Here is a 13,979-nt window from a genome sequence, read left to right as displayed (position 1 = left end):
TATGGAACTTGCTGGATATCTAATTTAAAACCCATATCCGTGATTCATCATGCTTCCCATACCTTCCCACAGCTTCCTTAGGGCCGACAATACTTTATCACAGCTTAAATAGCTCGTCATTCGTAATCTGGACTGCTAAGCCGCATCGTGGTGGGCCATCTAGCACCTTACATCTTACATCTTCTTGCTTCTTACCTCTTACCTCTAGCCTTTGTTCTCTCTTTCTACTCTCTTCTTTTTCCTCCTATCTACTCCGTTCCTTTCCTTTCCAATTCCTTTTGATCTATAGCCTCTCAATAGCACAGCCTAGGAAGGCTTCATGGTTGTTTGCCACATTTCCCTCGAGATCGTCCCGAAAGACTTGAACACCACCATGGGATCTACTGCCTTTCAATGCTAAATGATGTATAATTACAAGTATTGATTGTAAGTTCATTGCAATTTCTGATTTGTATGCTATATAACCCTGAAACTTCCAATAAAAACTCTTGAAATAAAAAAAAGCTGCAGCATTTAAGATGTTGGCAACCGTGGCGCCCAGATGGCAGCATCACTCTTGAAGAGATCAGCTGGTACACCATCTGGCCTCGGAACCTTCTTTCAGGTCAAACATCTAGTGGCACTAGAAACTTGTACAATAGAAATGGAGAGGCCTGGAACGAGCTGCCTTCAGATCAGAGTTAAGGGTCATTGACTCATTTCTGCTACTGAAAGAGTAGAGAAATGGTCAAGTCAGTTAGCTTCTGGAATAGTGGTGGCCAAACCGGGCATGGTATCCTGTCAGGAATGGGCGATTTACAGCTCTTCAGAATGCTGCATGGTCATTAAAATCGCTAGCGCATACTAATTGACCCCAAATGCTGACCTTAAGGGAGCCTTTCCTCTCCTACCTGATTCTCGGGCGGCGCTTAAGAGGTATTTTCAGTGGGCAATGGGCTTTTGAGCCAGACTCGTTAAACCACTGAGGTCTATTAAAGGCAGAAGGCCATGACTAGGGGCAGGAAGGCCCGTCTTAACCCCAGAGCAAAGTGCAGCGAAAGCAATAAGAACGTTTTCGGGACAGATCCAGATCAAGTCAACATTCAACCTCTTGGCTAAACTGGCTGAACAGATTCCCACAGAGCTTGAATTGGACCATTTTAAACGTCTACCTTGGTCCATAGGTTCTAATATTGCAAACAAGGAGTAGATGAGGAAGATCCCTGACGCTGTCATTTTAGCACCAGACTCAAAGGGTTATGATCAATCCACCTTGCCCATTTGATCTGGTAGTCCCCCAGGGAACTAGCGTGATGCTAAGATCAGAATATGATCTGCAAATGATTCAGCCCCTCTGCCAACATACGAAGGAGCTGCCTGGACACTCGGGATAATCGGGTTCTGAAGTTGAGCAGACAATTTAACTGCTCTCCTTGAAAAGAGTATTCAAATTCGGGAAGTGAAGATTCTTAATCAGCCAGAGGATCCTGAAAAATGAAGCAAGGCACTGGGTAGGAATGAATATTAAAATCATCCATGACCATTATTGGCACCTTTCTTGCAGATGCAGCTCCACAAGGGACCAGTGAGTTCTTAATTTCTCTGTGACCATGCCGGTCATAAAAATAGCTTCAGAATAAGGTGAGTCACCATTAGGATGGTAAACATTAACAATTAGCACCAGCGTCTTGTCAGGAAATGTATGTAAGTTGACCCCTAGATGAGGGCAGTCTGTCTCTACCTTATGTAGCCTCACAGGTTAATGCGAAAGACTAAAATGCAAAACCCGGCCTTGGCTCTCCTAGAGGGAGATGGTATCGCTGACTAGAAGTGAACATAATTATCTAACAAAAGGAATGGTATAAAGGGACCTAACCCTGCTATGTTTCGTGATAGGAATCCCAGGTGGTCACTGATGGAGGTGGGAGGCATCCCACCAGATCCTCATGTTTCCATCGATTTTATTTATTTTCCTTTTTCTCCCCTTCTCTCCTCTGCCCCAAATGCAGTACTTGGTAGTCAGTCTACCCCTCGAGGGTGCCACGGGTTTCAAATCTGGTAGAGCATGGGAAGTGAGCAAGAATCTCTCCTGAGGGTCTAACGTGAGATGAAAAGGGGCCAAGAGGGGCCTTGGGGTGTCTTAAGCTATTTACCCCTGAAGTAGAAAAAAACAGGGCAATCATATTGCTCAAGTGTGGACTTACTGAATGTGGCTGAGTTGGTCTAGGGGACCCGGGCATATAGGGGCCACTTTTTACAGGGCCGGCCCCAGGCTTAAAAAAGAACCCTAGCCGACCCACACCAATACCCGAGGTCCCTAAGCATCCAGAGGAGGTCAGGATTCTGGCAGCTTGTTGAAATTCACCACCACGCAGTCCTCTCTGCCCAACTTAATGCCACATCCAACCCACCCAACTCCTACGGGTCATGGTTATCTGGGTGTGGAATTTGTCATCTGCCCCTGCCTTCACAACCAGTCAGATACCTTGTTTTTAAGATGGAAAAAAACACTCGAGTATCAAGAGTAATTGGAGGCACATCCACTAGGACTACCTTTATGATCATTATAAGGACTGGGGTTTATGCTCGGTTGCGTGACCCCCTTGTCTGTATTACGGCGGGACGGAAGCAGGACCCATGGTGACTGTAGGAACTCCTCAAATAGGGGGCATGAAGGGGATGCGGGCAATCCCCATATTCAGGGGCTCTCATCATAACCACACTAGCACCAGGAGGGGGCATTATGTGAGGGGCCAATGTATTTGCACTGGTTGGGTATATACAGGGATCCCTATCCTTAAATTTGGCTAATAAACCATTGCCAATGCTAATTAGGTCTGACTCCCTTGAACTCCAGGAAGAAACAGCATCTTTAACAGATTTATGTTCAGGTCTGAGTAGCGCAGCCAGACTCTTGAAACCCTCTGGACAATCATGGGAATCTGTGGCAGGGACGAACTACATCCTGCCTCCTTGCATTGCTAGTTGTACTTATTAGATCAATGGGAATGTTAACATAAGCTGGTAAGGATAATTATATTACCTGAGGGTCATGAGTGGGTGATGCCTCATTGGGTAGGGGACTAAGGGCAGTGGTAGACTGGGAAAAAGATAAGGCCGTAGCGCCATCTGTTGAACCTAACCCTAATACCTATTTAGACTCGGAATCGGCAAGGATGATGTCCTTAGAACAGTTGGTTGAAACAGTATCTTTCCCTTTTGTAGAACTGGATGACTGTAGATTTCTTCTTTCTAGGGACAGTCGTAACTGGGAACCATTCTACCACTGTGAATCATGTCCTCCACATCCTCAGTCAGTTCATCAATTACTTGAGGGGTGCAGTTCCTCAGCCGCATCTTCTTTCCAGTCACCAAAGAATTGTCTTGCGCTTTTCGGTTGACCATATCGTTAAGAAAGAGGGTCGAGTAATAAACACTGGCATGAGCATAACACAGACACACGAGCAAGTGATAAAGCGAAAGTGGGGTGTGGAATGAGACCAGTGTGAGAATAGGGCACTGGGAGGAAAGGCTTACCAAACCAAAGATGACCTATACCACCAAAATGGAGGATTTGGGGGGCGTGGCCCTGGCTCTGATGGGCGCAGGATGGGACCGCCCTTGGCCTGCGCTTCGCTTATGCTGTGGTTTGATGGAATGTGCTATATAGTACTGGTGAGTCGCCCCAGATGCCGGAGATGAAAGGGCCTCCTCCAGGGGCCCAAGGAATAAAGGCACTTGTAGTTCTGACTGCTGCGCCTCCTGCTCTGCGGGGTAGCATAATGTGTTGCGTAGCCCTTGCGAGGCATCCCCAGATGCAGGAGACTAAAGGGCTATCTCCAAGGGCCCAAGAAATGATGGGGCTCATAGTCCTGACTGCCGCATGTCCTCCCTGACTGCTATATTTATATAATTAAATATATATGTGGTATTAAAAATAAACTAACTTCAAGGTAAGTTATCTGAATAGTGACCTATTGAAATGCTGACAATTATTAAAGATTTAGGGGCAGATGTATCAAGATTCCATTTTGCGATTTCTAAATAGCGATTTTTAAGAAATCGCTATTTAGAAATCGCAAAATGGGATGTATGTAAAAAATCGTTATTTTTTTGCGATTTCTTAATCTTCCTTATTTGCGATTCGCAATTTGCTAATCGCAAATTGAGAATAATTTCAAGGATGCAGGGGTGTTTCAAGGACACCCTGCTGCACCCATGAAATGTACATGTGTGTGCATATGGCGCACATACATGCCCTATGGGCATGTGTGTGCGTCACATGCCACATTAAAAAACGCCGAATGGTGCATTTTTTAAAGAATTCACAAATTAACATCAACTACAAGTTGGTGTTAATTTGCGATTTCTTAACCAAAATTCGCAATTGTAAAATGCTATGACAAAATAAGGAATCGCTAATTTTTGCGATTCCTTAATTTGCAAATTTTTGATGCATGCCAAAACATGAAACTAGACAGTTTGCGATTCGCAAACTGCTTGATACATCTAGGCCTTAGAGAGCACATGGCTATTCAGAATAGGGTTTTCCAGAGCTAAGTATGTCAAGGTATATCTATCTGATATGGACACCAAGCATATCTCAGAAAAGCCAGGTTTTTAACAGCTTTCGAAAAGCTGAGAACAATAGGCATTATCTCAGAGAAATAGTCAGTGTTCCTCAGCTTAGGACCCAGGTAGGAAAAGGACCGACCCCTTGATTGATTCTCCTTACTCTGGGGACTAAAGGGATTCGGAATTCTGTCCAAAGATCTTTAGGTTGGCGAACAGTGGATTGAGTAAGTGTTTAGCAGCGTAAGTAGGAACACTATTTATCCTCTTAAGTGCTGCGTCTGGGCGTTGGCCGACGGCAGCACTACCTCCCCAGTGCTGCGCACGTCCATTGGACGTCCATTCAGCACTAGTTCCAATGGACAGCGCAGCACTGGGGAAGGATATTTGCGCCGCATCTAAGGTGTTATAGGATGTGCCTATAGCTCTAAAATATTTTAGTGAAGTTGGTTTTAACATTGTGTGTTTGAAAATACCACTTTTAGAAAGTAGGTGTTTCTTGTCTAACCATCCAAGCCTGCCTCTGCTGGGTTGTGTATTCCTTGTCTTGAGTTTGAGGGACAGGGGCATTCCAAGAAACAGGGTGAGTCAGCACAGGGCTGAATAGAGAGATCTGCATGCAGATGGAGGGAGGAGTTGCACCTGGGACCTGAATAGGGCTGTGCCTTCCCTCCACAATGCTGGCTCCACCTCCTTTGGTATGTCTGATGTCCCTGTCCTGCACTGTGAAAGGAAAGAATGAGTCATGAAAACAGTGCTCTCGGACTGACCAGATCTGGTTTGGACTAGGCAAAGTCCTTTGCCTTCAGAGAACAAAGAGAAACTGTGTATAAAAAGGGGGACCCAGAACTTTAGATCACTTTTGGGAAACCAGGAAAAACCTTTGCTGAGGAGAGGAACCGGAGAGACTGAGGAGAGACTATCCCTAAGCTGAAGTGCTGCTTCGGAGATTGGCCTGCAGTGGTTGCCTGACTGCCAAAGAAAGGAGAGAGGAACTTTGTGTGGACTTTCATCAACGTGTGAAGGATCTCCAAGGGCTTGAGATAGAGCTTGATTCCAGCTAAAGTCTCAGGGACACCAAACTTCACCCCCCAGCTTCCCAAGAATTCTATGGAAGTGCATGCAGTTGTGTTGGGCTTTCTGAGGGACTGCGTGTTGCAAGGAGCTGGAAGCGCGACTGACGAAGAGGATCGGTACAGGGAAGACATTGCTTGGCAGTTCGGGCTGGAATGTTCCCATGAGGCACAGGGTCAGACTGATTTGCATATGGCCATGTCTGAACTGGGGTGGCGGAGTTAGCTAAAGAATGGTGATGGATTAAACCCAGATCAGTTGACTTGGGGGTGAGTGCTCGCAATGTTGAACACTCCGTCCATCATCCCCTTTTTGTTATGCTTTATTCTGTTAAAGGCAGACAGAAATCTAAATGTGGTGCTGCTAAGAGATGCAGTTTTCGGAAGACCCTTTAACAAACTCCAAACTTTAACAAAAGTTTAACAAACTCCAAAAATCTCTATTGGTTCAAAACGCTCCTTGGGCTTATTTTCAGCCTGTGACATTAGTCTTGAATCGATTTGAATACATCATATCATCTTTTATTTAAAAAAAAAAAAAGGTTTCACCCTAAATATCTAAACACTTCAAAGTTCAGTATTTTACAGTGTGGTGAAGCGTTTGTTGTAAGGACTTTGTAAAATATGGAGCTTTAAAATGCTCGGATGTTTGTAATGCAAATTTTTTGTAAATAAAAAGATATAATTTATTTAGATTGATTCAAGTATGATGATATGGGCTGCAGATAATTGCTGTGAGTTTTGAACCAAAGGAGATGCTAGTGTTTGTGGAACCTATTGATCTTAATTCAAAGTACCTCACCAGGACAGAAACATTGCTGTAATGTATAAAGCGAAAATATTACAGAGGAAGTGCAGAAAGACCTATTTTAATTTAATAAAATTGTTTCAAACGATTTGTAACATAGGAGGTACATACCATGTTCACGATATATATTTTTTGTATGTGGTCTTTTTCCTGCAAAGCAAATGGTTGATCCATGAAATAAATGCCTCGGATTTCCGATGGGCTGACAGGTAAGTAAAAAGTCTCCACGCTTAAAAGAAGAGCGTGCTTAGATGTTGCCGAACATATGATGGTCGTTAAGAGGAAATGTTTTATTCATTGTTGGAAGTTATCCTCTCTAGCTTCAAAGTACAGTGAAATCCTTGCATGCATCTGGGATACTGATATTCTACAGCTCTGATATTCTGCATTTGAAGATTTGGGACCCAAACCGAAGTCTCATAAGGGCGGAATCTAGCGCCTTAATGTTCCCAGCCAAAATCTACACTTAGCGAAGATTAGGAACTTACTTTACATTATTAAACCCTAAAATATAATGTGCATAAACGAAATTAGTAATGTTCTTATTCCTCTTTATACGTTACTGTGTCCCTAACAGTTCCCACACGGTGCTGGTCTTCTCTAGCTTCATGTGCTTTAGAATGGGCGTATTGCAGGCAGGGACTGTTTTTAATTTTCCTACATAACATTTTACTTTGGAAATACTTTGAGAAATACAGTGATTTTTTTTTTGTGTGGTTTAGGCATTATTTTCTGTATTGCCAAAAAAAAAACTTTATTTTAAGTTAGTCTGTCTAATGGTAAATTATTTTCTTTCTGCACTAGAGTTCAACTTTAAAATCGGGAAATCTATTTTTTGTGGTTCCTTTTACAAAGACGGTCTCCTGTTCAGCTTTTCAGTAACCTTACATTTTAGCTGCTGGTCAGAATGTATTAATAAATGATTATATTCCTCCTTCAGCACCCAACAAGTATTTGCATTCCTTTGCTATGAGTTATTGAGATCGGATTCTCTCTGCTCCATAGCCACAGACGGTAAAAGGGAGTGATAGGCAGTTTTAAATCTAATGAGGATTAATAACGTACAAGTCAAACTAAGTCAAGTCAAATTGGCTTTATTCGATTAATTAAAATCATAAAAGCAATCACATAACTTTTTACATAGAAGCAGACAGTTCATATATAAAGAGTCAATTCAAATTCATAAATGTGCTATTAAAATGATTAAAATATTAAAGACCCCTCATACAGATGGATAAAAGATTAATTAAAATGAGATCATGCCTCGATATTGTCCATCAGCCGACCTTTTTGCCTTGTTACGCAGAGCAGCAACCAGAAACCTTGCAACCCCAAAGATCACCTTAACACTACCCAGCAGTTGTAAGTACAGTAGTGCGGGACGCACTTGTGTGAAACCAGCCTCTCTCAGTAATGGTAATAAGAACGGTTTTCTGATGTTAGAAAAATGGTCACAAAACCTAATAAAATGCATTAGTGATTGATCAGAAAAATTGTCACAGCTGCAAGGAATAGACTGATCAGGTTTTCCCCATACTGGGAAGTTGCCAAGAGAGAACTGTATAATATTAAATCTAAATCTAACCAGCAGGTGTCGATGGAACAGGATGGTAACAATCCGTAGATAAGGTTCAATTTCTGGAGTGGTCAGGAGCATGTAATTTGCTCTGATATTGGGTTTTAGAACCTCCACTGCTTCCCGTTCTTGCATGGCTAGTCCCAGAAAGCTCTCCTTGATCCAATTAACATCACCCTTATGTATCAGATTTGGTGAAGTTTATAGATCCGGCCGACCCAATCTACATAGTGTTCTTAATGTATACTAACCATGGGATTTTATTTACTTTGTCTAAAGCCATACAATCATTAAGGATGATGTGATTAAGTGTAATTTCAACATTCAACCATGTTTTGGCCCAGCAGATTAATGGGGCTATTTGTATCTTGTCAGAAATGTATCCAAGTCCTAACTCTGAGTGTATTGAGAATACTGGGGTTGATTGTGGGACTGCTAAAAGAGATCTTAAAAATGTATTCTCTATGACCTGCAATTTGCTTTGTGGTAGAATGCCCCATAATGATGCACCATATAGTGTTACTGAAAGACATTTAGAGTTATAGACTGTTAAAAGAGCCTCAGTGGAACAGGACCCCAATCGTTTGGCAAAGCTAATTAGCGCTGATGAGGATCTAGTAACAGCTATACCTTTTGCTTGAAGTTGGGGGCCCAGGTACACTTTTCATCAAAAATTACACCCAGGTATGAAAATACCGGGACCCTGGATACCTCCTCACCATTACAGGTAAAGCATTTTATTTTAGCAGCCTTTGGTCGTTTGCCCACCACCATGACATGAGAGTTTTTGTTATTTACCTGAAGGTCAAGGGATTGCATAAACTCCCCGAAAGCATCAAGGAGTCTCTGCAGCCCCAAGCCTGTGCGGGCTAAAAACGCTGCGTCATCCGCATAAAGAAGGGCTGGTACTGCATAGTTCCCAGCTCGCGGTATGTCTGGTGTGACCCCTTCCATGGATTTTTCTAGAGAATTTATGTATAGTGTGAACAGGAGGGGTGCAAGAATGCACGCCTGTCTGACACCACGTTTAGATCTAAAATACTTAGTACATCCCCTTTCCTTAGTTACTCTAATGACAGTTGAAAGTCCTTGGTGAAGTGCAGCTAGACAATTCACCAATGGCGGGTCTATCACTAGGTTAAGCAGAATGGACCACAGCTTGGCACGATTGACGAAGTAAAAGGCCAATGTCAGGTCCATAAAGGCCAAGTATAGCAGTCCCTCCTTAGCTTGGGTATATTTGCCAATTAGCATGTAAAGATTTAGGCACTGATCAAGTGTACCTCGATTGGCCCTGAACCCATACTGTAATTCGGAGAGGACCCCCTTCTCCTTCAGGCAGTCACCAAGTCTCTGTAGAATGACTCTGCCCAAGATCTTAACGGCAGAGTCAATCAGTGAGATCGGCCTGTAGCAGGCGGGGTCACTCCTTGGTCCTTTTTTGTATATGGGTATTATAATGGAGGTAGCCCATGATAAAGGGAACCCTGCTGTCAATGTAGAGTTAAAGACATTTGTTAATATTGTAGCCCAGAACTTAGGCAAAGACCTATATAAATACACAGTCTGGGGCAGGTGCCTTATTTTTTATCATCTCCTCTATGGCCTTTAGGACCTCCCCCTCATTAAAACATAATGGCGTATCTGGGTACGTGGTTACCAAACCCAGATCTTCCATAACGCCCTCCTCACTATCATATATTTTGATAAAGTGAGCAACCCATGCCTCGTCAGTGATTACACAGTCCGTGACCAAATTATCAGTTCCCGTAAAGTATGAGTGATTAATCGTAGCCCAGAATTTACTGCTATTTTTGATAACATTAGTTGACATAAGGTTTTCCCAGGCCTCCCTCTTCATGGCCTTTCTGCGATTCGCCATCTTATAACTCTTTCTTTGCCCAGCTACGAGCGTGCGATTCCTGGGAGTTTGTTTTAAGGCTGACATTAGTTCCTTATGGGTTTTTGCGCAGTTAGCATCGAACCACCTAGGTTGGCTTGAAGCCTCCCGCTTATTTTTACATCTCAAATCCTCCTTAATTTGAGTACAGATGGCAACAAAAGAGCCGATGTCTTTATCAGGCACCATGTCATCTGTACAAGTTACCATGTCTGCATGTACCTTAGTAGCAAGATCCTGCATAAAAGTATCTGGGGCTATCTTGGCCCAATTAAGTCTCCTACCCTGGTCCTTGGGGACAAGATCATTGGTGGGACCAGCCAGTCCCTCCCTCCCGTCTAGACATTGCATCCCCTAAGGACACTAACAATTCCAGCGGGTTGTGGTCACTAAAGGCTGATACTACAACTTTATAGGAAATGGTCACTTTTACTATGTCAGCTGATACAAAGATAAAATCAATCACTGTATCCGTGTCTCTACCTTTGAAGGTTGGGCGCTACCCTCTCCCCTAGCCCCGTCTACCTCAAAAAGGTTCGTAATGGCAAGTAGATTTTCCAAAACTTCCCCTTGTGGTGTATGTTCAAAATGGGTGGTGATTGAGCCAGGGGGACCGGAGTGGTGTTCTACCATACAATCACACCTACAAGGATGTGTATTAAAATCTCCCATTAATATTACGTCGAATAAAGCATTATGTTTTGACTTATAACCATCTAAGAAATTAGACAAAGAATCTAGATGTAAGTTCTGCATGTTCTTGTCTGGGGCATTATAAAAATTGATCAGTAAAATGGTTGAGTACTTGGGGCTTATCCACTCTAGACATGGAATATTGGCTGAGGTTGTCTCCAGCTTTCTAAATGAGCCCATTAAATTGAGTGAGATAAGCAAATACAACCCTCCTTTGGGTCTCCCACCTAAGCCATGGGTCGCTTTCACCGAATGGCTGCTATACCCATCCATACAGAAATTATCCTCAGTGTCCCAGGTCTCCTGTAGAGCAATAATGTCATATTGGGACACAAAGTGGGACCACCGGTCATCTACAGCTTTCTTTCTCAGCCCCGCCACGTTCCAGCTCAGTAAACTAAACTATGGGTGGCGCGGCAGTCTTTCTCCCTCTCCGGTGTTATACCGCCCTGCTGTGTGTGGGTTGGTCAGTCGTTAACCTTCAAGCTAGAAAGGGGAGAAAATCTGTTTGACACACTTAGAGCAAGCTGACTCCCTTGGGTCTGTAAACTGGGTAAACCTGGTCTAGTTAGACCCTGGGCTTCTTCCCTCAGTCTAGACTGTCGTGTTTGATAGATGTTCTCCCTGACTGGGACTCTTAACACAGGGCGCGGAAAAAGTGGCACTCTTTGGGTATGAGTATTAGGCTGTCGATAAAGGGAAGGGGGGGAAATGTGAGGAGGATAACAGAACCCAAGAGGGAGCGGCCTAATGCCAGTCCCATCGATCTCTGATCCACCCCACAGCAGGCTATCGGCAATATTAGCCTTATTGAATTTGACCATCACACAATCCCCTGGTAAACATTTGTTTCTCTTACCTACCCAGTCCACGCGTCTAACCATGTTAATGGTTGCGGCGACCTCAACACTCCCACTACTAAACTGCGAACACCACCTTTTAGGTCTGTTCATAAGATCAGACTCCGTTTCCACTGTTCCATTTGTTAAGCAGGGTACCCCTGTTAGAATTACCACCAAGGGTGCGGCATGTGGAGGGATGTTTAGTGTGCCTAACTTGCTCGTTCCGTATCTAATGTTAGAACTCTCATCACCTGTAGATGTTTTTAGCCTCCCCTTAGGGGAATCGTTTTCTTTCTCCCCACGTGGTGTCTCAGCCCTGTGCCCCTGTGAGGTATGGTTTGTGGGCAAAGTAGCGGGGTTATGTTTAAATGAGGGTCTATGATCGGCCTCTGTCTTTCTGTTGATACCAGGCCCCCCGTGATCTTCCCTGCCATGTTTGTGGACAGTATGTTGTGTTCTGAATTCCCTTATAAACTCGTCAATGTGTTCACATTTCTTTCAAATATTGGCCACACACAAGTTCAAGGTATCTACTATATCCTTGGCAATGTTCACAAGAGCTGACTCCAGCCGAGATTCGAATAGTTCTTCTATTTGTTCCACCAGGTGGGCAGGACAGCTAGGGATGGACTTATCAACAAGTTTGACTTTGGGCTGTTTACGTGGCACCTTCTTATAGTTACGCTTTCCTTTATGGTGCGTAGAGTCCCGGTCCTCAGGCTGCTCAACACTACTCCTCTTTGTGGTTTCCATATTTCCCACCTCACTTAGGGGTACTTGTGGAGCGTTCGCTATCACAATGTCTGGTTCTAGTGGGATAGTGGGAACCGTGTCCAGGGGCAGTATGCACTCAGAATTGGCTTGTATGGTGGAAGATGAGTCAAGCCCCAGTTCCTTTTCCGCATTGGTAATTTGGGCATTTAAAGCCCCCACAGCAAATGTCAGATAAGATATAATGGTTTCATTTTTCCTGGGTACTTAAGCCTTCTTACCTTCGTCCGCCTTTTGGTTCAGTTTGTGTTTCCCCATCCTACAAGCCAAGGGGGGTGGCCCGACCCGACCTCTGCTGGCCCCGCTCTTGTCCCGGGCGACTCGCGATGCGAGAGATGCTCCCACCTCTTCAAGCACCTCCAGGCGCGCTGGTGGCGTGGAGAGTGTGTGCCGCCCCCGGAGCTTGTGGGGAGTGTAGTTTCCTGGTTGGGACTACGGCCGTTGCCCTCACGGCACCGCTAGTCCTACCGTTCCCCTCACGGCGTTCGCGTTGGTCTGAAAGGCGATGCCCCCGTGGTCTTGTCCTTGCAAGGCTCAAGTCATACTAATTTGGAAGGAAGGGCCCAGCAACTTCTAATACATTTTTGGAGAATCAGTGGTACGTTTCCCAAGACTCATGCATGGAAATTCAGGGTTGGTTCTGTTGGTGATATTCCAAAATAACAACTCCGTAGGATGTGCCACAAGTTTTCTCAATTAAAACATTGTTTTATCTTTTTGCATACCAACTGTTTTTGTTTAATGATTTTCATTGCCGTTTTTTTGTTCTTTGGGAATGCACAGCGGCCATTTTACTGACTCCATTGATCTGTAAAGCTGTTGTTGAATAAAACAATTGTTCTTGCATGGTTATAATAAACAGTGTTCGCACTGTGATTAATGCATACTTTCTCTTGAATTGATCTTTTTTCTTTGCCAGATAGTTTGCAAGATGTGCAGTGTCCTCATTGCTAATGATGTGTAGGTTTAGTGTACTTATGTGTGCTATCTTTTCTTTCTGGACTGCTTTAAGATTGAGGTGAAACTTCGCCATCGTGCAGGCCAATCCACAAATCTGCCAAAATATCACCCTAGTGACGATCTTTTTTTTCTGCGTTGTTTCTACACCACTGATACCCTTAAGGATTAATTGAAATGTTTTGGCCTCGGAATCTTGAAATTCAGAAATACTGCTATCTTTATCAGGTCACAAATATGGTCTGAGTGTATGTGGGTTGACAACAGACAAATGAGAAGCGGGAAGGGGGCAAGTATTCTGACCGAACAGGATATTTATGCAGTCAATTGAGTCTTCTAATTGCAGTATGGTTTCATGTATTGCAACAAGCCATTATTTTTGTGACTGTTTTTCTAGGAAAAGGGTAATTTAAAATTGCACTACTATGGTACGAGTTCTCTGAGGCTGTTTACCAGACCGCTACAACGCAATTTATAAAGAAGTCTTAGGTTCCTTGGAAGATGGTTGTACCTTCAGTAAGTGTATTTCCCCAAATTAAATCATTTTGTTTTCTTTTTCAGCTGGAAAAATTGATAGAGAAGAATTACTACCTGCATAAGTCTGCCCAGGAAGCTTACAAAGCGTATATCCGAGCTTATGACTCCCATTCTTTGAAACAGATCTACAGTGTTAACACTCTAGATCTGCCAAAGGTTTCTCTCTCGTTTGGCTTCAAAGTGCCTCCCTTTGTTGATCTCAGTATCCTTTTCCTTGTGCTTCTTAGGCAAATGCTGTTGCTGAATTGTTTGCTTGGTTTTGTGATGATCA

At 43.6% G+C, this 13,979-nt stretch overlaps 1 protein-coding gene across 1 annotated transcript in view; it reads left to right on the top strand.

The window, feature by feature from the left end:
* The window catches only part of DDX18 (DEAD-box helicase 18), a 111,065-nt gene that overhangs the window by 82,108 nt on the left and 14,978 nt on the right, over positions 1-13,979 (top strand). Inside the window, exon 13 of the mRNA XM_086957359.1 lies at positions 13,733-13,910. Within this exon, the coding sequence (XP_086813485.1) occupies positions 13,733-13,910 (178 nt within the window). The remainder of the gene's footprint in view (positions 1-13,732; positions 13,911-13,979) is intronic.

This window comes from Lissotriton vulgaris, chromosome 2_1 (assembly GCF_964263255.1).
Source record: "Lissotriton vulgaris chromosome 2_1, aLisVul1.2, whole genome shotgun sequence".
Taxonomy (NCBI): Eukaryota; Metazoa; Chordata; class Amphibia; order Caudata; family Salamandridae; genus Lissotriton; species Lissotriton vulgaris.
Note: the sequence above shows the minus strand (reverse complement) of the source record. Positions and strands in the feature narration are given on the sequence as shown.